Source organism: Cupressus sempervirens, chromosome 1, assembly GCF_028749045.1.
Source record: "Cupressus sempervirens isolate cs-2001-9-10 chromosome 1, ASM2874904v1, whole genome shotgun sequence".
NCBI lineage: Eukaryota > Viridiplantae > Streptophyta > Pinopsida > Cupressales > Cupressaceae > Cupressus > Cupressus sempervirens.
The window spans coordinates 622,029,604-622,056,543 of NC_143118.1; the positions used below are offsets into that span (position 1 = coordinate 622,029,604).

The 26,940-nt window shown below is 34.0% G+C and overlaps 1 protein-coding gene across 2 annotated transcripts; it reads left to right on the plus strand.

The window, feature by feature from the left end:
• Positions 1–20,336: 20,336 nt before the first annotated feature.
• LOC149579459 (uncharacterized protein At5g65660-like) lies at positions 20,337–22,163 on the plus strand. Of its 2 annotated transcripts, XM_089832941.1 has the most exons (3): positions 20,339–20,677; positions 20,765–21,096; positions 21,343–22,163. In XM_089832941.1, exons 2-3 carry the CDS (start codon positions 20,770–20,772, stop codon positions 21,490–21,492), a joined length of 477 nt encoding a protein of 158 aa, XP_089689067.1. In that variant the 5' UTR covers positions 20,339–20,677; positions 20,765–20,769; the 3' UTR covers positions 21,493–22,163. The 2 variants fall into 2 exon arrangements, with proteins under 2 accessions (XP_089689061.1, XP_089689067.1); XM_089832935.1 differs by having other exon boundaries at positions 20,337–21,096.
• The last annotated feature ends 4,777 nt before the right edge of the window (positions 22,164–26,940 follow it).

Below are 26,940 nucleotides of genomic sequence, written 5' to 3' on the forward strand. Positions count from 1 at the left end.
AGTACTTCTTTGGAAGTGTATATTTTTTTTTTAAAACTAAACTTAGTCATCTTTCCTAGTTGACATTGTTTGCACATTGTGTTTTCAGGCTTCTTTAGTTTAGGCAAACCTCTAACCTTCTTCTTTTTGCTAATGCTAATCAAATTGTCAAAGTTAACATGACAAGGTATTTTATGCCATAACCACACATCATCAAGTCTAACAACAAGACAGGTTGCATCTTCCATATCTACGTAAAACAAATTACTTCTGGTTTGTTCACCTTTTCCTATCAAATTTCCATCAGTGTCATAGATTTTGGCAGTTTTGTTTCCAAATTCTACTTTGCAACCTACATTTCCTAACTGTGATACACTCAACAAATTGTATTTTAATCCTTCAACATAGTATGCATTATCACATGAAATTTTCTTTGTGAGTTTAATGGAGCCTTTTCCTTTGATTTGATATGGAGCATCATTACCAAATCTAACACTATTTCCATCATACTAAGTAAAGGTGATAAACTTACTTTTGTCTCTTGTCATGTGATGTGAGCACCCACTATTTATGATCCACTTGTTATTCTTGTTCACACAAGTCACCAATGTTGTTGTTTCATCTTCATCTGATTCATCCTTCATGGCCACATAGACTACTTCATCATCATTTTCATCAGAAGCTTCTTCAACAATGTAGCATCTTTTGCCTTTGTCCTTGTAATCTTTGTTATCATCTTCTCTCTTGTTCTTGTACTTGTTTCCTTCTTTGTAGTTCTTCTGCTATGTACACCTTGCAGCAATATGACCTACTTCATTTCAATTAAAAAAAATGATAGGCAACTTACCTTTGAATATACCTTTGCCTCTATGGAATCTTCTAGCCAGTAATGCTTCCAATTGTTCCACATCTTCTTCATCTGTGCTACTCTCACTAATGCATGCTTTCCTTTTCTACTCTTCTTCTTTGATTTCACCTCCTCAGTGTCTTTCAATGTCAGCTTAGCCTTGAAAGCAGATTCAAGGTTCTCAGGTCTGTAGTTATCAAAATTGGACAATTCAAATGCAGTAAGTCTTCCCACTATTCCTTCAAAGGTTAGTGTGTTTCCTTGTACACACCTTAGCTCTTGGATCGTTGAAACTCTAATAGCATATATAGGGAGCATGGTTCTCAAGTATTTATTGTTGATAGTCTCTTCTTCCAATTTACCACCTAGACTTCTTATTGCACTAACCACTTCTTTCATTCTAGCAGCATATTGAGCAGCATTCTCACCTTCTTCCATTTTCATGTCATCAAACTTTCCTTTGAGGCTTTCTCTCTTTGCCCTCTAAACATTCTGATCTCCTCCATAGATATTTGACAGGGCTTTCCACATCTTGAATGTAGTGTCACATCCTTTTATGTCATCAAATTCAGCAAGACTTAGTGCAGAAGCAATCTCCAACATTGCCTGATTATGCTCCTTGCTTTTGTTCAAATCCTCTGCAGAGAGGGGTCCAGTTGGGTCTACATGTTCTGCTGCAATTAAGGTTTTTGCATAGTCACCTATTGATCCAAGGTGCAATTTCATCGGGCTCTGCCATGCAATGAAGTTGTATTTTTTGAGCTTGGGAACTTCTCTCTTGGACATCTTGATTTTCCTGCTTCTAGTACCTTGAAACTAAATCAGCAGATGGCTCTGATACCAATTGTTAGAAATGCTTCGATTATTCAAGGTCCAAATGTCCTATTCAAACTTTTCAGCAAGTAAAGTGTGCCCATCTAACTATTCATTCATCCAAGCTTTAACTTTCCTATTTAGCAAGTAACTGTAAATTAGCATGCAAACATAACACATGAAAAGATCAACACATAACATAGTGATTTACGTGGAAACCCAATTTGGGAAAAACCACCAGTAACATGCTACTCAATTCTCACTCTTCTGAATTGATGCCCTATGAAAGGCCTATTAAATGCTACAACACATTGTTAAATGTGACCTGGTTAAAGGATTTAACCACCCTGTTAGAAGTGGGCCTAGTTAGAGGACTTTAGAACATTCTTTGGAATGTCACCCTATTAAAGGATTTACAAATGGTTGTTGTGTATACTAATATGTTAGCAAGAAATACTAATCTATTAAGAGAACAAAGCATTAACTAACAAAGATTAATATAACATATAAGAGAGACTAAAGAGGAACCCCTAATTAGGAATATGAGCCAAATGAATGGACTCTCCCAATACGAATTAGCTCTTTGCTTGGTAGATGAGTCTAAGTAGAGGATTGGTATGTATGCTCAAGGCTTCTCAAACTAGCTTCAATGGTGTTCTTAATGGATTTTGGCTTAGGTGAATGGATTTGATGTAAAACTTGCTCTTAAAATGGCATTATAACTTTAGCTCAAGGATTGTGATGATATGGCTTGGGAGGGGATTCAATTTATAGGCAAAGGGCTTGAGGGTTTGAGGGCTAAGATGCAAGGATGGGGAAATGGTTAAGGAGGGCTAGGATTGCATGAGAGGAGAGCACATGGATTGTGCTTCCTTACAACCAATCAGGGAGTGACACATGTCACAGGGTGAGTGGATGGAGGAAAGGGCAAGGATGAGTCAAAAAAGGAGGCTCAAGGGATAATATCTTCATAAAAACCCTTCATAATGGCTTGTAAGAGCAATGAATGGGCTTGTAAGAGTCTTTTGTGACTTTGTAAGAGCATTAAAGGCTTAGTGGTTGGGATATTTTGGAGGGAGTTGAGATTGTTGACTTTGCTTGGCTTAGGAAAGTCTTAAGCTTGCTTAGGGAATGTGACAAGGTTAGGGGTGGGATTAGAGGTGATTTAGGATTAGACAAAGCTTGTTAGAGATATGCAAGTGGATGGCATTCAATGAGGGTGGGTGAGTTAGTAGCTAAGCTTGGTTAGTATGGGTGGATGGGGATGGATTAGGCTAAAAAGGGGGTTTAGGGATAGGCTTAGGGTTAGAATAAATAAAGTTTATTTATCTCATAGGTTTGGTTTGAGGAGATATTTATTAAAACATTTTTAATAAATATGAGAATTAATATTTAACCTTAGTTAAATATTTTGAGTTGGGATTAGGGGTAGAAAATGATGGGTTTAGCCTTTAATCGAAATTAAAGAAGGATTAGAAGATTTTGGAAGAGGTTAGTGGTCTTAAGGAAATTGGCCAAGTTTTAGGCAAAAAATAAATTAAATATTTATTTTGGGAGTTTTGGTCAATTTATTAATTAAATAATTAATAAATAAGGAAAATAATGTTTAAATAAGATTTAAACATTTTTGGAAGGGATTCCTTAATTAAATATTTTTAATTAAGATAAAGGGATTTAATGGCATAAAAATAAATTAATTAATTAATAAATGATGATGTCATCAGGGACTTTTTCAAAAAATAAAAATACTTTATTTTCTAAGGGATCTTAGGTGTCTACAGTTGTTAAACCAACCTAAGTCCATAGGATTTTCTTTTACCCTAACTAGTACAATTGCTAAAGAGTAACAATACGAGGTTTTGACCTGATTATAGCATACAACTTAACATGTAGATTTTAGATCACTCTTTACCTCATAACATTGTCTGGCTTTCAATCTTTGCAGCTCTTGATAGCTTGCCCTCCTTTCAAGCTTTGTCTCATTGATTCTCCATGCTCAATGTACTAGTGCAATCATCTCTGTCTGACCACTTATCAAAGAAAAGTATCTGTGCTATGTTGTTCCTTCTCCTAGATGCCTTCTCTCACTTCACAATTTGGCACACCAGCAACTCTTGCCTTTTGGTCTGTGACTCCTTAAATAAAAGTCTAGAATTTCTTTTCCCGCTCGATTCTTCCCTCCTTTAACTTCAATTCGTATGGATTAGGTAGGATTCATTGAATCTAACCCATATTTTGTTTCTTCTAGAAACATCATTAAGAATCCTCTTGAATTTGCTCAAAAATGATTTACATAGGATTTTGTACCACCAGCTCATCATCCTTATCCTCCAATTGGTTCACAAAATTCAAGGTAAAAACTTTCTTAGCTCAAATTTGGCGAATCTTTGACTTTTCTAATAATGCAATAGCTCAGCATTATTGTAATTCTGATGCTCGATACATACTGTATTACTCGGCATCAACTGTGTTTTACTAATGCTTGGCACCTATTGTGTTACTTGGCATCCACTAATTTTTTTGTATTTTCTCAACTCATTCTATATCACTCAGCACTTGAAATTCACATGGCACCTAAAGTTCACTCAGCACACACTAGATTTTCCATTTGCTCAACTCTAAATGGAAATTTGCTCGGCTTAAACTAGCTTGCTCGGCACCCATTGATGAACTTAGTTTAAGCTTTGTAGTTAACCTTGTTCCAACTTATATTTCTAGTGTTTCTCAGTGTGACTATCCTTTGTGTCTTTGAATATGTTACCAATACATCATTTAACCATTGTCTTAACTAATCCTTGCACTTCATTACAAAACCATAACCTAACCTTTCCCTTAGGTGCTTTTGTTACATCTTGTTGATCAAATCCTCTTCATCAATCAACTAAGTGATAGTACTTGGATCTTATAAGCAATTTTCATTCTTATAAATAGAAAGTTTGACATCAATGAAAAAAAAATGATTGAAAACATTCTTTTAACATCAATCTACCTCTTTCAATCAATCTTCTTCTCACAATGATCTTTTCAATCAGATTTCCAACACTAAAGTTGTGTTAAAAGATAAAAGTGTTATAGATCCTAATTCACTCCCCCCCTCCTCTCAGTATCTTAGATTCCCAAATAATATTTCCAACAAAAGTTAATGTATTCATCAAACTACACAAGTTGCACTGAACAACTAGGCGAAAGAAGAGACACACTATTAATCGAGTGATTACACTTGTCATCAAGAGTTTGGAAAAGAAAAGTTAAAGTTCAGTGTTAACTGACTGATATATTTCTTGAGTAAAGTTGCAATGTTCACCAAGTGAAGAACAAAAGAAAAGATTAATTTGAAGCTAACCTTTGATGAAAATTAAGAGTGTTCGAGAAGATCAAAGGATAAAGTCAAATTTAGTTACAAGATCTATTGTTGGAGAAATGTAATGAAGATCTGATGAAGGAGATTTAAGTGAAATGGAGATGAGGAAAAAGTTCAAGGAAGCTCTATTTTTTGAGTGACTAAATTCATTGAATCTAAGATCTATGATCATATTAAGTAGAAAAATCTAGAAGGATCTAGAATAGTGAAGTTTACAATTTGGGGAGATGAACGAGACTATTTTTGGTTGGTGATATTGTTGATGATGTGTTAATTGTGCAAGAATTATTGTTGAAGAAGAAGGAAGAGGAACAAGGTGACCTAAGCAGAATAGAAGTGACAAGGTCAAGTAAAGGAAGTTTAGAGTGATAGTGAAAGTGTGTAATTATTGCTTTCTTGCCATTGTAGCAGATGAAATATCTTAACCAAGTGGACCTAACAAGTCTTTGAAATCCTATATGGTAACATCTATCAGTGATGTTTGTAAGTCCTTTAGCATAGGCTACTCTTTAGTAATGAAAAGGAGTGATAAGGTCTACTTAATCTTTGGTTAAAATCCTCTAACCAAGTCACACTAAAAATGTGCATGTAAACCTTTAGCACGGTTGGTTCCTAGCAGATCGCACTTTAGAAGAGTGAAATTTTTGGGTAGCCAGTTTCCAAGTTGTTTTTCCCTTTATAAGGTTTCCATGTTCAATATCTATGTCAAATGTGTGAATACTTATGTGTTGCAAAGTTTATTTCATGTTTCAACTTGGTATAAGTTAAGTTAATATTTTGATACTTAGTAAAGTAAGGAAAAGTTAGATAACAATTTCAAGTAAAGTTGGTACAAGTTTGATTTAAGAAGTTGAATGTGGTTACCTAACTAAAGGCTAATAGATTCACACCCCCCCCCCATCTTAGTCACTCTTACAAAAATTAATTTGTTGGTTTTGCTTCTTCCTCTTGAGACCCAATTTTAATGGTAAAATGCTTATCATTTTCACCATTACATCAAAAAACAACTTAAAGTTAATACCAAAAGATCATGAGCCTTCCCTAATGACAAGTTTTTATAGTTATGATTGTTCTTATGCAATGAAACATTAAATACTTATGAAGGATATTGGTGCAAATAATTTGGGTCCTTTACTATCCCACTATATCATATTTATTCCCTAGAAACCTTGCATGGAAAAATTTATAATAAAATAAGTACATATGTTGTAACATTGAACAAAAATCATAGAATATTCCCACTTGAGCTTGGTAGATCTCATTCCACACATAACCATTTGATCTCCAAACAAAATCAATACAAAGATACATCAAAATACTAATATAATCCAAAAGTTGAGCATCTTGAACAATGCAAAATGGATTTATGAGAATTATTTTGGTGAAACCCTTGGAAATGAGGGTTTGAACGTAATTTTGAAAGAAATTGGAAGATATTCTTCTCCATTAAATGTGACTATTTGGGAATAAAATAGTAAAATGTTAGATAATTATAAATTGATAAAACTTTCCTCCAACCTCCATTTGTGTGTACTGCCAACCCAAGGAGACATTTTTGAATATTCGCAAAGTGGTTTTAATCAACTCCAATCAAATTTGAACTAATTGAATGATGGTTCCCTAATTGAAAACTTATTTTTCAAAGTTGCATAAAGTTGTCAAGCAACTTAAGTGAAACCTTTTTCAACTTTTAATCCTTGCTTCCAAATGACTCCAAATATTTTCTATGGCCTCATGGACATTCAAAATTCCTATTATGCCTTATTCCAATAGTCTTACCCCTATTTGACTAGTTGACCATTTTTGACAAATCTAGGGCCTCAAAGGTCAGATAGATACATAGTGGTTCAATAGGCCTTACAATTGCAATCCATTGTATACAACAACAATATATAAATATGTAAATAAAAAAAATGTCTTTATATGGTCATATTACAAGATTTGATCATTCATGGCCATAGTTGGATTTGTGCACCTACACCAACAATGCATCTTCTCAACAACATCACTCATACTTTCTAGATATAACTATTTGGTATGCTTAGTTGAAATATCTATCATCTCTATTTGTGGAATCCAACCTTTTTAATTTGGAGGATAGTAATAAGTACCTTAGTTTTCTTAATTGACAACAATGCACCAATCGTTGTATTATCATTTCCTTTGGCACTTTTTCTATATCATACTCGATATTTCTTTAATATATTTCTTTCTATAGTTGTATATGAGACTATCAATATAATATAGATGTTATTTAGGAGAGGAGGCCTATGAGATTGGGTGGTGGTTGGGGTAGGGAACTAAAATAAATAAATCAAAGAGTTTCAAACTTAGAGACCTCATGACATACGAAAAAAGAAATTCAAATAAATAAAAATTGTAAACATAAAGTATAACAAATTGAAGTATTAAATGATTAATGACCTACAAGAAAAAAAACATTGAAATAGGGAGAGAAACTGTAATGCCCTACCCAGAGATCCTTGGAACAAGGATAAATAAAAGCCAAGATATTTTTAAAAAAACAAGTATGGATGCACATGAAAACAACATACGAGTATCAATAAGATCACAACAAAAGACTTAACCAACAATCTCGACATCCAATGAATCTCCAAACATCACTACCAAGCTGACACACTCAAATTGAAGGATGAAAACCAAGGACGAAAATAGAATGTAAAATCTTTGATCTATTGAAGCCTGGTAATTCAAGCAATCACAAAGGGTACTCTAAACACAAAATTGCATTCTCCAAAAAAAAACAAAGATGTCCCCTATTTTATGTGCAAGAAATCACAATAGATAGTTTTGCATGAGGAAGTACAACATGCTACATGAGAAACTACCTTCTCGCGTAAAGATCTACCTAGCCCAGTAGCCAAAAACTACAACACTAATGCCAAGGTTCGCACAAGGAAGTACCAAGAAGCACACAAAGAAATGCAATCAGCCATGCGAGGAAACACTAGGTGAGAAGATAGGGAAAATAAATCCTCCACACTGAGGAATATTGGATCCATAAATCGAGGCTTAGACACTTGAACACAATAATTGCAAGATGAAGATTGCATCTAACCATCAGAGACATAGTAGTAAAGGAAATGTACTAAAAGCAACATCATAATGAATGAACATAAAAAAACTCATCTTTGGTTCCTCTCAACCATAATAGCATCATAAAATCTTGAAGGTCCTAGCCATCCCCCATGCATTACATCTCAAACCGCCAACTAGATAGTCAAAGTTTTCTTATGAGGGTGTCACTACTAAAGGGTAATAACATCATAAGAACAAGGAAAGCTAACATGCTAACAAGTAAAGCAATAAATATTCCAACTAATCAAAACACATCATCTAAACATATGCTAAACATTGTAATACATGAATGGATCAAATAAACTAACATCATTTAAAAATGATATCCAAGCATTCCAATGAAAGCATAAATCATAAGGAAACATACTCTAGATAAACCAAAATACCAAGTAAACATCGAGCACCAGTCGCACTAGAACAATAAATTGTCTTTGTACACCAGTCCCCAATAGTGGTGAAGGTAGCTATGCCTCCCAACCACTTGAAACCCATAGGTCCAGTCCTACCATGTTGATGGAGATAATGATCCAACCACAAACACACATAAAATAGATGTCCATGGCTAACACTCATGTTAGATAGTAAAGATGACTGAAACCAAGATCATGAGACAATGCAAGTACTACAAGTCATGGTCGGACACTCAATGGGTTACTATGTAGGGGCTCGCTAGATGGAGAGTCACTTGGCATCAAAAAGCCCAAGCTCGGTACCATGCAAACTCAACTTCTCAATGGAAGGCTTTCACACTCTATGTCCTTTTAAATTATCTTCATTGTATTATCCAATAACTTTATTTAGTTATCACTTGATTAAAACTTCATTTGCCAACCCTATGGTGCAATAAACACTAGGTTGCAAGATAGAAGCCTTTAAAACTTCTTTATGCCAACCCTATGGTGCAATAATCACCAGGCTGTGAGATAGAAGTGCCCTCTATAGTGCTACCCTACCCTACCCATGCTCATCCAATGATGACTGCTTGTGGGCATGCATATTCCCAACCCAACGCTAAATAATCATAACTCCACCAAAGTACAACCATGAGATAGGCCTCGCAAGTCACCCAAAAAATGCATGCACATGTGCTCGTGTGTGGCGCACCAACATCATGAAGATCATAACACAAGGACTGGATGAGAACACAAGCAAAATCACACTCAACCGAATACAAGTTCAGGAGGACGAATGCGGCATGCATCCCAATGCAACATAAAAGTGCAACAATGGTTTGACTGACATCCTACAGATGATCCAAGTCCATGACCAACATTAGACCACGAAAACCTGAGAAAACTAGGTGACATGAAAATTGAGGTAAAACCTCAAATGTTGAAAACTTTATTATTAAAACCTAGTTGGTCTTTGGGCACAAAAGCCATGAAAATCCAATAAAAATTAGGTTCGAATGCCGTATGCAAAAATAGCTAGCATAATGGTGTAAAACCCCAAACCCCAATCCTAAAAACTGGAAAAACATTCACACCTAACCAACTAGGCAGAACCAACAATCCAAAATGGAGGGGAACACTAGTTCTCAACCTCTTAACAAAAAACTACAAAAAATGAAAATAGAAACACAGCTGAAACATGAGAATGAGAGAGCCCTACCTAATAGCCAAAAGGGCTAAAATAGAAAATAATTCGATAAAATAAATATCCTGTGGAAACTATCGAAAGTCATCGTCTCCTCGAGCTAAATCCAACGAGACCAATATCATGAAGATCACACGCCTGAAGCTCTCACAACGAACAAAAATGTAATCCTTCAAAAGAGGATTTTGGAAAAAGCTCTCAAATTTGTAATTTCCAAAAGTGACAAGTGAGGAATTAATTTCCTCTTTGGATACTTGTTTACTTTTTGAGTCAATAATCAATTAGGATAAATAATCAGGAAACCTAGTTAGATCCTAAATCAACCCAAACGAAAATAGGCTATTCCAAGTAATTAGAATTCATCTATGGCAAAGCTGCCAAAAATTAAAATCAATAAGAATAAAGCCCAAAAACTCAAAATCACAAAAGATTACCTTAACAACTTTCGCGATAATGCAAACCTCTAAATTCACAAACACAATCACGGGTCTAATCACATAATGCAAATGTGTCTAGATTTATCAAATCACTAGAAGGTTTAAATTAAACACTTAAATAAGATACATTGACCATACATGGATGGCATTGGTAAACATGAATGGTTGAATCACTAACTCCATGTGCCACTGCTAGGGATATAAGTCTTGCACACTAAAACACATGATCAAGTGCAATTGCATATAATAACATAGCCAAAGTAATAAATGTATTAAATACCCTAATTTAACCATTTATTCAATTATACTGAAATAATCCATTTACATCACTCACATTCGCATAAAGCATAACAAAGCAAGAATGACGTAAACTACCCTAACATTAAATGCACTCATAACATAATCAAAGATACGTCCAAATAACGAATAACTAGATATCATCATAAAACATATTGTCATCTCAAACTGGCATCATCATGCAAATATGATCAACTGAACAACATAGTAATCTAACATTTATGATGTTGAAATCAAAGTATAACATTTGACCCTCAGGTCATCTTAAATGTATAAATAGCATGAGTACAAGTATCTCTCAAGTCAAAATAAACAAGATACAGATTGCAAACACGAGAGACACTACAGAAACATATAAATTCAAACAAAAATATGATTACTAATTACTTGATAAAACTAAAAAAAACTTCAAGAATAATTCAAGCTAAAATATAGTTAACTATAACCAAATTTCTAAATTAAACATTAATATCCCCCTTATCATTTTATATATCAATTTTAAATATATAAATATTTATACCTATAGTCCAAATACATCTTCATCCTTAAAAAATATATATATAATACAATATAATATTAGAAATATATTATTATATTTTATAAAAAAAAATCAAAACTATCTATCTTTTCCATTTTAAGTTTCATACTTTAACTACTATTACAAACATATTCAAACTTGTACCTGCAACCATCACAAACATATTCAAACTTGTACCTACAACCATCTAGATGCCTTGCAATATATAAAATAGTCCATTATGTGGGGTATTTTATACTTGACATAATTGCGTTGAGAACTCAAACTCAAGGTGATTGTGGTGGAGCACTACTAGGCAACCAACCAACCCAACTAGCATCTTATCCCTTACCAAGGTTGAAGTCAAATAGTTGGGGACCCATCGCTATCCATGTAAAGTTAAAACCAAATTTGTTAAATATGTACCATAAGATAAGTATATACCAATCAACGAATTTTTTCCACTTCAAAAATAATTATGAATTGTTGTTGTTAACATATTCTCCGACTATCTTTATCCATGACAAACTTTATGATTTAAGAACCTCTTACAAATCGAATATTTTTTTACATGAGTGGAGTGTTCACAATTTCTAGGATAAATCTTTGGAAGATTATCTTTATGCCCCACTATAAATTTATACTAAGTGCAAACCTTTAAAAGATTGGTAAGCGGTTGGCTTGGTAAAGTTATTTTTGGGCTAGTGAATGTTTATTTTGTATAAATAATTATTTAATTAGAAACTGTCGTGTTATATACCTTTATGTTTATGTCAAAAATGGAATTATAATGGGGCAAGGGATTGCCATAAATTGATAGGCAATGAAATTGGTCCCTTATTTATTATTTCAATTTTTGAGTTTGTGATTTTTTTATTCATTTATGTTATTTAGTAATTTTATTTTTTATTTTATAAATGATATAAGTTATTTTGTTTTTTCTATTATGTATATTCATATAAAAATGTAATTATAATGATCATAAGAAAATGAGGAGGTAAAAAAATATTTTAATATTAACTTGATGTTTATACTTTAAATACATACCTTTAAAAAAATGAAATTTTAAATATTTATGTATTTTATATTATGAAATTAATAGAAATTATATGTATTAAAGCATTACACAACAACAATCAATAAATTTTAACTAAAGATAGTCTTTGAGATAGACAACTTCTCTCTTTGATTCTTGCAATTTTGTAATAATTTTCAATAAAGGTACTAATACAACTAACAATTGGAAATTTTTCTAAGCTCTTTTTAGAACTATACGTACTGTAGATTCGAAGACTGCAACTTTCCCGCTCTAGCATTTTTTGAATTTTCTCCCTCAAAACTTTGTCTGCTTAAAATCCAAATGGGCAAAGGGAGCTCAAGCCATTGTTTATGAAAAAGCTTCGCTCTACTGCCAATGCCACTCAAAGTTTGGACATGTTGTCTCAAAATGCAAGCCCCCCCCAACGAAAAGGAGAAAGGATCATTTACAATGATATCCATGAACAATGTGTTTGAAGTGGGATCAATGTGTGTGGCGCCCCCTTTAGAAAATACTAACAAGGCTAGTTCTCTGTTGAAACTCATTAAGAAGGTTTTACTAAATGAGGTGGAGGATTACCCCCTTCCTTAAAGGTATCAATAATCTCTTGTGCACTCCTAAGGTTGTTGCTCCAACCACTACTTCTTTGGTAGCTTTGAAAGAAGGTAATATCTCCTATAAAACTCATTTTGGTGGGATGGACTCCATAAGGAAGGATGTCATACATCCTATAACACCCACCATGGGTGTGGTTCCACCTTCTATTGAAGAGGATAAAAGTAATATGAAGAAGGATGCTAACAAGTTGTTCTAGGGGGGTTTAATCCCTCTCATGACTGGAAATAATTCTAATGTCTCCCCAACCCCTTCCTCCTTGGTTGTTACTGAGCTTGGTGACAACCAAATAAGGCTTTGGCCAGGAAGTGTAGTCTACTCCCACCTCTCCTCTAGGTGTTGACCTGGGTAAATGAGAAGTTCTGAAAAGAAGAATGTGGGGTACCAAGAAGGTGGATGTGGGTAATGAGGTTAAACCCATAAGGTCTTTAAAAGGAAGCATTAGAAAAAAATCCATTTCAACAGAAATTGTGAGTGGATGGGAATCGACCCTAGAAGACTCCCAAAAGAGTAAGAAATAAAGTTCCTTTCATGGAGCACTAGGGACTTAAATAGTCCACAAATGAATTTTGTTGTCAAAATTTGGTTTTTAATTGGAAGATTGATATTATGCTAATATATGAAGTGAAAATGATGTACAATAATTTTGAGATCATTCTGGATAGATTGTGATCGAGACACAAGTTCCATTATAGTGAGGCAGTTGGGGCTTCTAGCACCATTGCTACGTTGTGGAATCCTAGTAAGTTGTCTAGAGAGGCTATTTTCTTCTCCCACAATTACCTAGCTACTTTTTTCAAAGACAATGATTTGTCTTGGTTTTTGTTTAAGATATACACCCTTAATACTACAATGGGGAGATTATTGGTTTGGGATGAAATTTCAAACTTCATGATTGCTAATGGGGATACCAAGTTTTTATGCATGGGAGACTTTAACACTCCCCTCTATCCATTAGAGAAGAAGGGAAAATCCATATATTATAATGATAACATGCATAATCTTGCTGATTTTTTAAGGTGTAATCAACTTTTGGATGTGGACCTTATGGGTGCCCCTTTTACCTAGTCTAGTAAAGGAAATTACAAGATCTTATCCAAGTCAAGCTTGATAGACTTTTGTGTTATTTTGGTTGGGATATTTTTTCCTCTCCCTCGTATTGCTTATGATAGCTCCCTTATTCTTTTTTTCTGGAAGGATAAACCTTGGAGTGGGCCAAGCTCATTTCATTATGAAATCATGTGGAATTCTCATCAAGATTTTAAAACTTGCATGTTGTAGTGGTGGGGATCATGGTTGAAGGAATGATTATGTACAAGTTGGCTATGAACTTGGAGAATGTTAAAAGGGAGGTAACAAGCTGGAGTAAGATTTCCTTTGGGGATATTTTTAAAAAAACATGTTATTGACAATAATAAGAAGAAAATGCAAGCTATTATGGCTAATAACATTACTTTTTTTGAGTTCCATTTGGAGGAGTTGTCTTGGAGGAAGAAACAGAAAGAGAATAAGGCCAAGGAGGAAGTCTTATTGGAAGCAAAGTTCTATAATCCAATGGTTTTTGGAAGGTGAAATAAACAATTCTTTTTTCCATAGGTTTTCTTCCAAACACAAGAAGATGAATTTCATTTTGTCTCTCCTTAATGGAAATAATATGGAAATGGCTAACCCAAAGGCTATTGGTAGATTTCCTTCTCATTTTTCATGAATACTTTGGTTGATCCTAATATAATGATTGATATTGCAGTTAGGGATAGATTGACCAACTCTCTCCCCTTTAACTTGCATAATGAGAATAATGAAGCTCTCCTTTTCCTTATCACTAAGGAGAAGGTAAGGAGGGTTGTATTTTCTATGAAGTTTTTTAAATTCCCGGGGCCAGATAGTTTCCACCATCTTTTTTTAAATACTTTTGGGATTTGGTCAAATTTGACCTAACCAAAGCCACTGGAGACCTTTTTAGAACTAGAATGCTACTCAAGAGTCTTAAGAACACCTTTATTGTGCTAGTTCACAAAATCCATGAACTAAGGACTATGACAGATTTCAAGCCAGTAACATTATGCAATACCGTTTCCAAAGTCCTAACTACCTTGATAAATTTATTTGCCTCTCCTAGACAAGCTTTTTTCTTGGAAAGGAAATCTATGATACTTCCATTTCCACCCATGAGATCATTCACTCTATGGAGAAAAGTAGGAATCCTAGAATGACCCTAAAAATGGACATCTCAAAAGCTTATGAAAGAGTGAAATGGGAATTCTTATAGGTAGCTCTAGTTAGAATTTTATTTAATTCTTAACTTATTAATTTATGGTTAAGGAAATGATAGAAACAATGTATTTTTCTATTATTGTCAATGGGACGCCTTGGGACTTTTTAAAATTTGGTTGCAACTTGAGGTAAAGGGACCCCCTATCCCCTTATCTTTCTATTATGGTTACTAAAGTAATTGGAAGTAATATCATTTCAAAGGCCAATTAATGAATAATTAAATGTATTAAAGTTGCTTCCTTTCCCCCTCCTAAAGTCTTGTTGCACTTTGTAGATGATATATTCCTATTTGGATTCTCTTCTATTATTAAAGCCAAACACTAGAAGATGATCTTGGATTATTACACTCAAGTGTTAGGGCAATAGATAAATTTTAGTAAAAACACGATCTATGTCTTTAGCTTAGATCTTGGACTACAAAGGTGTATCACCTAGGTGTTTGGTTGTCAAGTTACTGATATGCCAAATACTTACTTGGGTCTCCGTTTAACTATTAAGATGGCTACCTCACAATACAAGAAGACAATCTGGCTATATAGTTCTAGTAAGATTTAATTACTTACTACCTCTCTCCAATGTATACTGAGACATACTTCTTCTCATTATTTAAAATATACAAATCAATGGTAGAGAACCTAGAAAAGATTCAAAGGAAATTCTTGTGAATGAGAGATAGGGATAAAGAAAGGATAGTCTTTTGAACTAGAACATGGTTCACAAATCAAAATCCCTAAGAGGTTTGTGATTAGAATGATGACCAACTTGAATAAGGCTCCCCTCTCTAAAATTGGTTGGCATTTGGCTTTAGGCAATGGGGCCTAGGGTGACATTGTGAAAGCTAAATATCTTTTGCTTGATAATGATCTCCCTTTGGGATCTAAAATCTAGAACTATATTGCTAAGAATAGAGCTTCACTAAGGTATGGGCACAGGCAGTCCATGAATAAAGAAGGAAAAATTAGATTCTGGGAGGAAAACATTTTGCTGTGAGAAATTTCTTCCATATTATGAATATAGTGAAAAATAAATTTGAGTCCCTAGTCAGTGATTATATTTCCCCATATCGTCAATGGAAACCTTTTTTTGTCGATTAACTAGTAACCCCATAGGAGGTTAGTTTGGTGGAAGAGCTTCAGAATCTTGTTAATGGAGTCAAAAACATTTTTTTTCCCTATTAGTGATAAATTCGTTGGGATAAAAGCCAATATGGTGATATCACAATTTGTTTCTCTTATTCTTTTTGGTTAGTATAGGACTGGACTATCCTTGTTGGAAAAATATATCGAATTCACATTTTATCCCTAAGATCAACTTCTTTTGGTAGGTTGCCATGCATGGTAAAATCCTAACTATGGAAAATTTGAAGATGAGGGGTTCCCAGCTCCCCAAACTAGTGTATTCTATATAAAAGAGAAGAAGAGAATATCAACCACCTTGTTATTTCATGTCCCTTTGCTTTGGAGGTTTAGTACATTATCCTTAATAAGTAAAATTTAACTTGGGTGTTTAGAGAGGATTTGTAGCAATTTGTATTTTACTAGACTTTCTCATTTACACATCCACTTATTTTCCCCTCCATATTTTCTAGAATATATGGAAAGAGAGAAACAATTATATCTTCAAAGCATTTGAGAACATGGTGAGGGTGGTTGTTTTAATTGTTGTGAATTTGTTACAGGAGAACATTTAGGTCTCCAATCAGAAGAGGTCATCCACTCTACCATCCCAATAGGACAATTAGGTGGCTACTAATTGGAGCCTCCTAGACTTGATTTACACCTTTCATAATTCTAAGATTCTAGTCCGAGCTATCACTAGACCTACTAACCTTATTGAGTGTTCGACTAACCCTATCCCCTAGGTTTCACATGCTACTACCCCTTCTATTAGTGGAAAGAAAAACAAGAAAAATCCCAAGGTTAGATTACCTCCAAGAAGAAGCTAAAACTTGACGCTTCTATTGACCTTGATGATTCAGATGTGGAGCTTGGAGATAGGCATAAACACTCCTAGAGGATTGTTTCTAGTCCTAGGAAGAAATAAATCACTGACATAACTTTCAATGTGGAAGAGGAGGAATTGGGTTCTGAATCCAAAGAGAGTGAGAAAATTAAGGGGAGCAAATCAAAGAAAAAATATAAAGTTGTTAGGAGTATGTGGAAGAAGAGGAAGAGCTTTCAGGGTTAGAGAGTGGCAAAGCGATTTGAGAGGATGAACTTACTGTTAGTAGTAGAGATATGACTTATGAATGTGTCAACCAATTTTAAAATGGATACTGTGGACATTACTATTAAGGAGGGTGCTGAGAACCTTAAAGATACCTCCCCCCTCACCCTTGCGACCTAGGATACTTCTCCCTCCTCCCCTTGTAATCCCTCCTCAAAGGAAAGAAAATTGTGGATGATTTCTCTAATCCCCCTTCTGTGTAGGATGAGCCAATTAGAAAAACCACTTTTAAGTGCCAAGACGGAAACCCTTTGGCAAAAGACCTAAAGAGCCAAAAAGAGGAAGTGAAAATCTTGAATAGTATGGTTATCGAATTAGATTGGAGTTTCAATACCCTTGCTATTTTTTTCTTCAAGATGATGCACTTTATCATTACCACATTTCAGCTTCTCCAATAGGAGAATGTGAAAGGCTTAGGTGAAGGTGATGAGGGAAGCTCCAAGAGACTGTATAGGTTTCTGGCCGATGATTGGATGATGGCATTGTTTTCTTAACCATGAGAAATGAGGCACTATCATTTGGTCTTTTTATTTCTTATTTTGTTATATTTGGTTATATTGCCCTGCGTGACATTGAAAACTTTTTACTCTATGGTGATTTTGAACTCTCTTGGTAACAGTTATAGTTTTATTTTTATCTTTAGTAACTTAAGATGAACTATGTGGCTTTCTAGTTATACTTTACTTTCATGGTTAATAGTTTGTTAAAATTACTATCATGGTTAGTATGAGGAGGTTTTTAATATTTAAAAAGGAAATAGGATGATGTGTTCTTTAAAAAAAAAATGTTGTGTATCTGCTAATAGGGGTTTGCCTCTTGTTGTATCGATGGGTTAACCACCTTGTTTTAGCTAATTTCAATATAGGAAACAATTTATAAATTTTATGACAAGGTTTGAATAACTTATGTAATTTAATCAAGACACTCAATTTTTTTAATTTATAAGTGATATTGAAGTCAGGTAGGGATGCACACTATCTTCTATTTATTTTTATATCAACAAATTAAAAGATATATACATCTATAAAAGGGAAAGAATGTTGAATATTTTTTTCATGGAACACATTGTGAGGCTCATTTTATATGTTAACGACATCTTGATTGTGATATTTGTTCAAGAGTTTCAACGACACTCAAAAGTCTTAGAGTGGTTTTACCAAGAGGTAAATATTAACATTAAAGACCAAGATAAAAAAAAATTCAAATCAAAAGAAATAAAATTGTGGCAACTTTTTTCTTAAATAACATCATGGAGGAACCAAATGAAGTACACACATCTTTGAATAGTTCCACAATAGTTTGATTGGACCACTTACAAAGAAACAAAGTTTGCAAGGTTGAAGAAGACTTTTCTATCACAAAACTAATATAAATATATTAAATTATGAAAATCCAAAAGCAATTTAGGATCTTTTCAAACTATTTGTAATTTTGTTAGTGTTGTGCGAATTATGGACTATCAATGCATTAAATATAAAAGAAACGATTTAAAAATTCTTGATCACACAAAAAAGTTATAATATTTTTTTTTGAAGGCCTTATAGAGATGTTCTAATTAATACATGTGTTTTTCCCATTAATTTTTTTAATGTTTCATTTAAAAAATAAATTTAAAAGCTAGTTCAATTAGTTGATAGAATTGGTGAGGATAATGGTATGTTCCTTGTTTACATTATCAATCAAGTTTCAAATTCTTCGGAGGTGTGATAAATAAAGCATAACATTGAGATCATACCTTGGACAACTTTGACATAATAGATACCTAATAAATACTCCTTGAGGTTGGATTCTTGATCAAAAGAGTGTTTCTTGATTGTATCATCTATCAAGGCCCAAATCATTTAGAGGTACAACATAAAAATGACGAGGTTGCAATCATACCTTTGACAACTTTGATAAAATGAACACTCAATGTACAATAGAAAAAATGGATGACATTGTTATAGGCAACTTCAAGAGAATATATACCTAATGGGATACACCTTATTGAAGGCAACTTTGAGAGAATAGATACTTAATGGTACACACCTTATTGATTGGCTCAAAATCAAAAAAATATGTTCCTTGATTGCACTATCTATCAAGGTCCAAATTCTTCAAAGGTGCAATAAATAAAGAATGATGTTGGCTTCATACCTTGGAGTTTTGACACATGGATGCATCTGAGTGCTTAACTTTCAATCAAAAGGTATATTCTTCCACTACATTATCTTCAGAGGTGCAATAATTAAAAGACGAGGTGAGATTGTACCTTGAACAATTACATCAGAATAGACCCTCCATGAAAATATATCAATGATCATTGTACAATGGTTATCCAATGAACAACCAAAACTAGTTGACTTTGAAGTGGAAAAATAACAACTTTTATAATAAATAATGATAAGAATATCAACAACTTTTACACATTGTGTACCCAAATATCAGGATGAGTGTAGTCCTCTAACAAATAGTAAAAGCAACATCAATGTAGTGCTCTTGTAACAAATAACAATAGCAATACCAAGGACTTTTAGAGAATTTGCATCTCATCAATGATCGCACATGATTGATCTTGAAATAAAAAATATCAACATAGACACATGCTCCTTTAACAAATAGTAAAAACAATATCAATCTATCTAATGCGTGGCTTCGATGTTTGATTTTCAAATGAATAAATATCAAGAAATGAGATCAGTTTTGAGTTGTCTGGTTGGGTAGTAGACGTGCTCCTCTTACAAATAGCAAAAACAATACAATCTATCCAATGAATGACCCTCCATGCTTCCTTTTCAGATGAATAAATATCAACATAAATTCAGATGGGTTTTTCAATTGTCTGACAAATTGTGTAAGGAAATACTTTATATAATCATGTTATGTTATTGACTTATTTCTCCACTGCTATAATTTTAATTAAGTTTTACATAGAGAAATATAATGAAATAACTTGCTATCCTCTTTGTAACTCCTACCTATAACATTGTTTGTTCTTACAACATTTTTTAGGTCAAAGTAAAATTCTAAATCCAATAATAAGAAAACATAAAATTCTGCTTCTCTAACATAACAAATGGTAAAAACCATATAACTTTTACAGCAAAATCTCCAACAAATCAGAAATGTCATTAAAAAAAGAACTGAAGAGCCAGACAAAAGTGCAAGGACTGTCCTTCAGTTATGGGCCCTGGCAGGCTGTTGCATGGAATGTGGGGTTGAATGAACATAAAGCAGGAAAGTAAAAGGAGAATCGGCTACGCAATTGCAATAATTTGTTCCTTTTTTGGTCTAGTTACAGTCTGCTCGGCCCGTCCTGTCGGCAATGCGCACTTCATACGCTACCAACAGTTGATGGCATAAAGTGTGCGGGTCACAAGCCAAGCATAAGCCAGCTTCAAGGCAACGAATCCGCCATTACTATAATCGTCCAAGCTCTTTGCCTTTTCAAGAATCGGGTACAAAATTTAAACCAAAAGTCTCAAAGGAGTAAATCCCTGGCTGGCGATCCGTCCGACATTAAGATAAGAGTAGTTTGCCTGCACAATAGTGATAGTACTTGACCATTTTGTGGGAAAAAGATTGGGACTTGGAAAGGGTAATGTGTGGTTTTGAATTGCCTTTCTGTCACAAAAATCTAAAGGCAGAGTAGATTTACAAAGAGTGGATTTTTGTAATGCTTCAGGGCACATGGAGCAGCAGCAGGAAGGACGGTATACAGGGGTTTTGTATGGGCGTTCGATGCAGGACGTCTCGGCGAGCGGTCATGTGGGCTCAAGGCACGCCTTAGGGTTTCCTCTCGGCACCGCTCTTGTTTTGTTGATGGTTTTCGGCATGAGCGCCTTTTTCTCCTGTTGTTATCACTGGGAAAAGATCACCAGCTTGCATGGCCGCCATCGGAGCAGCGCCGCTAGTTTCCCTGCACAGTCTCAGCCGAGCAGCCGTGCCGCCACTGCTCTGCCCTTGTCAAATGGTGCCATTTGGAGCGGATCTGGCAAAAGTACTCCGCTTCCGCAGGTGATTTTGACTTAAATTTGCTCAGCCTTTACATTTGTATTTTGAAAAAAGACATTCAGTAGTTAGATTACAAAATTTCCTTCGGAAAAAAGGAATTCAGTATTTAGATTTCGAAATTTGCCTTTGGAAAATAGATTTTCAGTAGTTATATTTCGAAACTCTCCTTCGGAAAAGGGAAATTTAGGAGTTAAGTTTGTATCTTCGAGCTTTGGAGTGAAATATTTGCTGTGATGGCCGATTTGACAGAGCCGAAGCAGTGTGGCTGTGATGATGCCTGGAGACGATGTGCCGATGTTCATGGCAATGCCGTCTCCTCACGGATTTGCGCCGCAAAATGTCGGAGACAACGCCCTGCATTATTCATGCAACAGTCAGTCCAAACAGAGCCGCTCTTGATTACAGCTTTGCAAAATTTTCGACTATTTTCGACTATTTTCGAGCCTTTTCTCTCTGGAAGGGCTTAGTTATCAGTAACTGATGTATATTAATTAAAAATACTAAATGAGCTTTTGTTTATCTCTTGATCGTCTAGGATCAGAATAGGCGATCAGCAGTTGGTCAATTAGATCTTATTACAGTATACATTTTAGCAACACTGTAAATATTCCATCAAGTGCAGTTGTTTGCAAAGTTTTTAAAATAAAATTGTAAATTTGCATTCCTGATTAGGAGTTTCAGACTTTTAGTAGTTTCTTGCGGAAATCTGGTTCAAATCCAGAAGCGTCGATGAAAAAAAAATTCGAACTAGAAGCCAGAAACATCTTATGGTAATTAATGTAATTGTGATGGCCGATGTGATCGAGCCGAAGCAGTGTAGTCGTGATGATACCTGGAGATGTTGTCCCAAAGTTAATGGCGATGCATTTCCCGACGGGTTCGCGCCTGAAAATGTCGGAGACAACGCCGTGCCTCCTTCACAGATCAGTCAGTCTAAACAGAGCTGATTTTGACAACAGCTTTGCAAATTTATGGAGTATTTTCCTCCCTTTCATCTCTGGAAGATCTTAACTATCAATATCTGATGTATAAATAAAAATACTGAATGAGCTTTTGGTTGTCTTTTCTCAGTGGGATCATTTTAGGTGATCAGGAGTTGGTGCTTTAGAGTTTATTTCTGTATACACTTATGATTATCAAGCAAAACTGTAAATCCTCCATCAACGGCAGTTCATTCGAGAGTTATTTTAAATAAATTTGTAAATTTGTATTCCAGATCAGAAGCATCAAAGTTTCAAAAGTTCTTGCAGAAAACTGTTCAAATTCAGCTCCGTCAATGGACAAAAAATCACAGTAAAATCAAACAGCAAAATCGTAAATCCTCCATCAACGGCAGTTGATTGATCCCAAAGTTCTTTAAATAAAACTGTAAACGAGCGTTCCTGAGTATCCTGAACTTCAGGTTTTCACTAGTTCTTGCGGAAAACTTTTCAAATCCAGAAGCGTCCATGGAAAATATTTCAGAGTCTAATCCAGAAACATCTCATGCTTACCAATACAGTAATGATAAAAGGGATTTCCTTCCAACAGACACCAATTTAATCAATAAAAAATTCATCCAGGGTTAGCTGTATATGCATTGAAATTCAAATTGCACACATTAATTTTTGAAATAGTGGAACAATCATGTTAAAAGCTCGGAACTTGGAGAAAGCCAAAGTTATGAATGTCTTCCATGATCACTGCAAGTGAGAAAGGACGAAGCTACAAAAAAATTGAAAACAATCTGTCCTTGCAAGGACTCGTGTCGCACAGAAGTTTACTACGGTCGTCCTCCATGAAAAGTGAAGCAGCCAAATATTCAAGAGATGGTGACTTTTGCCTGCAATGTTGACAGGTTTTGTTTTGCTCGGTAGTTGCGAGTTACTTGCGAGGAGACATGGAGCCCTGATTTTGCGTATCAGATCTGACCATGTAAATATTTTATGCAAAAAAATGTTTTTTTCAGATTGTTATTATTCGTTTTATATTTTTTGAGGTGCACAACCCTTTCAATGATAAATTTATGGATAAAAGGTTACAATATTACTTATTGTGGGGAGACATTTCCTATTTTCCTTTTTTATATTAGATGAAAATTGTTATAATATTATTTTTTATTAAAAGATAAATCGCTGTAGTGCTGCACACTTTAGGGTAAATCTTTTAAAAGCTGTTTTTGATATTAAAGTTATAAGTGCCTTAATTTTTTTTATGTACTGATGTATGGGTATTATTTTTTAAGTGCCTAATGATGATGTTTGCAAGTGACATGGAAAAAATTACACTCATGAAGACTATAAGTGGAAAACTATTTTAGTCAAAAGGCTAGGCCCTTTAGACCACAAAGTAATTTATCAATCATATTGAATGGATCCATATTTGTGATATTATTCATGGTCATAGTTGTTTAGAAGATCGGTAGAAATTTGAGCCATATTGAAGACATGAATGACCTTTTACTTTTGCAAATCAACGGCATTTATTTGGTGACATCGTCATAGCTCCATGTTTTCATAGATGACACATTCTTTCTTTTGGTATAATAATAAGTGAAAGATATTAACTATTGTTTCAGGTCTAATAATCTTACTTCATAGTAACTTTCTATACTTATGTATTTAACTGTTTAGTTGATTTTATGTATCAATAGTCGATCATCTATGTATCAATAGTCAATAATTTTTAACTTTTTTTTATTCATGATTGACTCATTTGTGTGTTCCGATTGGGACATTTGTGAACAAGCATGGGTGATTTTGAGTGGATGGTTATTGGACCATCTTCAAACCAATATTAGACAACACTTTGAAGTGACCACTTTTTGACCCTTTTGTGCATAAGGACTCTTACTATGCATCATTAATACTTAGAAGTCGAAACCTTAGTTTAAACAATAAAGTCACATATGAAAACAACCAAAATAAAATCATTGAAATATGATATATTGTTTAGAATATACAAGTGTGAAATTAGCTATAGCAGTGTATTTCCCCTATTAATAACTTAAATGATCAAAATAAAAATCATGGGAACTTACACATGATTTCATTAAGTTTAGGATACATAGGTGTGTGAAATTAGCTATAGTGGTGTCTTTCCCCTACTAATAACTTAAACAATCAAAATAAAAAGCATGAGAACTTATACATGATTTCATTAAGTTTGTTATATTCAAATATTTTAAAAGTTTTCCTAAAATATGGAGAATTTTTGCTCTTAAATTGCATATTCAAGTCAACATTTGAAAAGTTTGGTGGATTTTGGAGAAGGGTTACTCGCAAGGATCATTTAATGGTATATTGGTCTACATTAATAGGTAAAACAACAAATTTCTTGTTCTTAATATGCCAACTTGCAATTTGAGTAAATTCCATTCTCTTTGGGTTTCATATACATAGTTCTCCTCTTTTGGCACAAATTTGACTACAACCTATCGATTGTGGCTTTGATTCTGATTTCTAACTCGCTCTCTAGCTCAACCTATTATTAATTATCTTGACCTCCTTTGTGGGCTTTTCTTGTTCAACTAGTGATATTAATAACCCCATTTTAGTAAATATGTTGGCTTCTAATGCTCATTTCTAATAGTTCAACTTAATTGTGGCATGGATTTACTATTTTTTAGCTAATAGACTTATTTAGTGGGGAACTATAGCTAGGTTGTTTAGACTTTCCAGCTTGTCTTACACTAGAAAGAGTGGGCCGGCATGATTTTATGGAGTCGTCTAGAAGTTCTCAAGGAGAGGAGTTGATACAAGTGTGGACAAAAGTGATGTAAGATGGTGTCATATTTCATTGTTTGCATTATTTCAATTTTCTATAGGAAGATACATGGTATTAATGCATTGAGTTGTTCAAATTTGTATTACACTAAGTGCTAACATGCAAAGCCCAAATATAGTGTGAGGTTTATGTTATAGTCATGCATAGATGCCCATTAACAATCACCTTGAGCACATTGTTTGTAATATCTAAATTATATTTTAGGGCCAAATATAGTGTGGGTTGCCTATAACATCCATGTCAATAAATTTGTGCAACTGAAAAATTTAGCTATCACCTTAATACTTTCCCTAGGCAAGTCCTTTGTACCTATAAATCTACCTTCACCTCCAACCATTACATCAAACTCTTTCAACTATAGTTTTTCCTTTTCTTTAAGTTGAGTTCTTTGCTTGTGTGTAGTATTGATAGAAAGCAACAAAAGAGAACAAGCAACTGGTGAAATATCAAGTCTATGTGGAGAGACAAATGTGAAGAAAACAAATGAGCAACATTGTGAAATATTAGGTCTACCTAGAGATAGAAATGTGAAGAAAATAAATGAGCAACATCATGCATCTTATGTGAATATTTTAGGGTCCTAAACATTCAAGTGAAATTGGAGTGAAGATACACAAGATTTTAGGATAAATAAAGAAGAGTAAAAGAAATTTTGTCTGCTTGGGAAGAAGAATGAAGAGGAAACAAATGAGCAATGTGTCAACCTTGCTCACCTTGCAGTTGCAGCAAAGCCCAAACATCTGATTGATAGTGAAAAGAAAGAACATCACAAGGTTATGTTGACACAAGTACATCTCATAACTAGAGATCTTTTTAAATATTGGTTGCTTCTCTTAATCCCTTACATAACCTCTTCAATTTGATTTTTTAAAACACAAAATAGTTTCATAATCTTTAATTATTTTCATCTTATATGATTTAAATGAACCTAATGTTGGCATCTTTTTATGTGTAGGCTAGTAACCATGAAGAAGAACAAAATAGAAATGATAGGGAATGTTATGAACGAGACTAAGGAAAAGATACTTGGACATGATGAAAAGAAGTCCAATTATTGACATAATTTTATGAAGTAACTAGTTATGTGTCAAAGTATACCACTTGAAGCAATGACATAATTTGAACAAATTCATAGTTTTATATTTAAAAAATTATGGCATGGCTTATAGAGTAAATTTTGGCAAAATGAATATGTTAATTGTGAAGGCATGGTCAACTTTTTTAGTGGCAAATTTTCACTAGTTAGCAATTTGTAGGGGTTGGGCGCATTAGTAAATTGGCAAATAGTATCATTATGAGAAGTGATCGTATCGTCTCATTTTCATGAAATATTTATCCCATAACCAATTTATTTGTCACCTTTTTGGACAAACAATATTTCATAAACACAATTTATTCACCACTGCTCATCTATGGTTTGAATATTTCTTGGTTATAATTATGCCTTGAATTTATGGACTAATGCAATAAATCACCAATTGACAAATGCATTTCTCAATATCAACACATGATTTTTTAAAATTTCAAGGGGCCATATCACCAAGAACATTATTTATTTGGTTCTTTAGACCATCCCCAATTTTCTCCCAATAGTGTTGAATGGTAATGCTAACTCCATAACTCACCTTCAAATTTAGAACTACACTACCACCATCTCACCCAAATTTGTATTTGCCAATTGTAGAATGACACACAATTCACCAAATGTTGTTTGATATTAATTCATTAGAACATGAAATTTAATAGTTTATACATTGTTCTAATCAATTTGCACTTCTAGAGGCTTTGGACATAAGTTTTTAAGGAATTTTTTAGATGTTGAGTTGTTGGAGGATGTTGTCACCATGAGAACTTAACAATAAGGGAAGAAGGATATGCGATTGATGCTAGTTTTTTCCACTTTGAGTTTTTGAAGATTTTACAATTTGCACCTTGTTCAGATCAGTCTATAATTCTAGAGGTGGGTACATGCAAGATCATGGTGGGCCAAAACTGGTGATGTGGAAAAAAAAAAACTAGTCTAAAAATGTCCAAAAGCGATTTGGAATTTGCTCAGAATTTTTTCCCCCATTCCTAATACCA

Bases quoted from the DNA above. Each gene is read 5' to 3' on its own strand.
- LOC149579459 (XM_089832935.1), top strand. From the start codon at position 20,770: ATGGAGCAGCAGCAGGAAGGACGGTATACAGGGGTTTTGTATGGGCGT. The intron at 21,097-21,342 runs GTGATTTTGACT...CCGATTTGACAG, and splicing joins AAAGTACTCCGCTTCCGCAG to AGCCGAAGCAGTGTGGCTGT.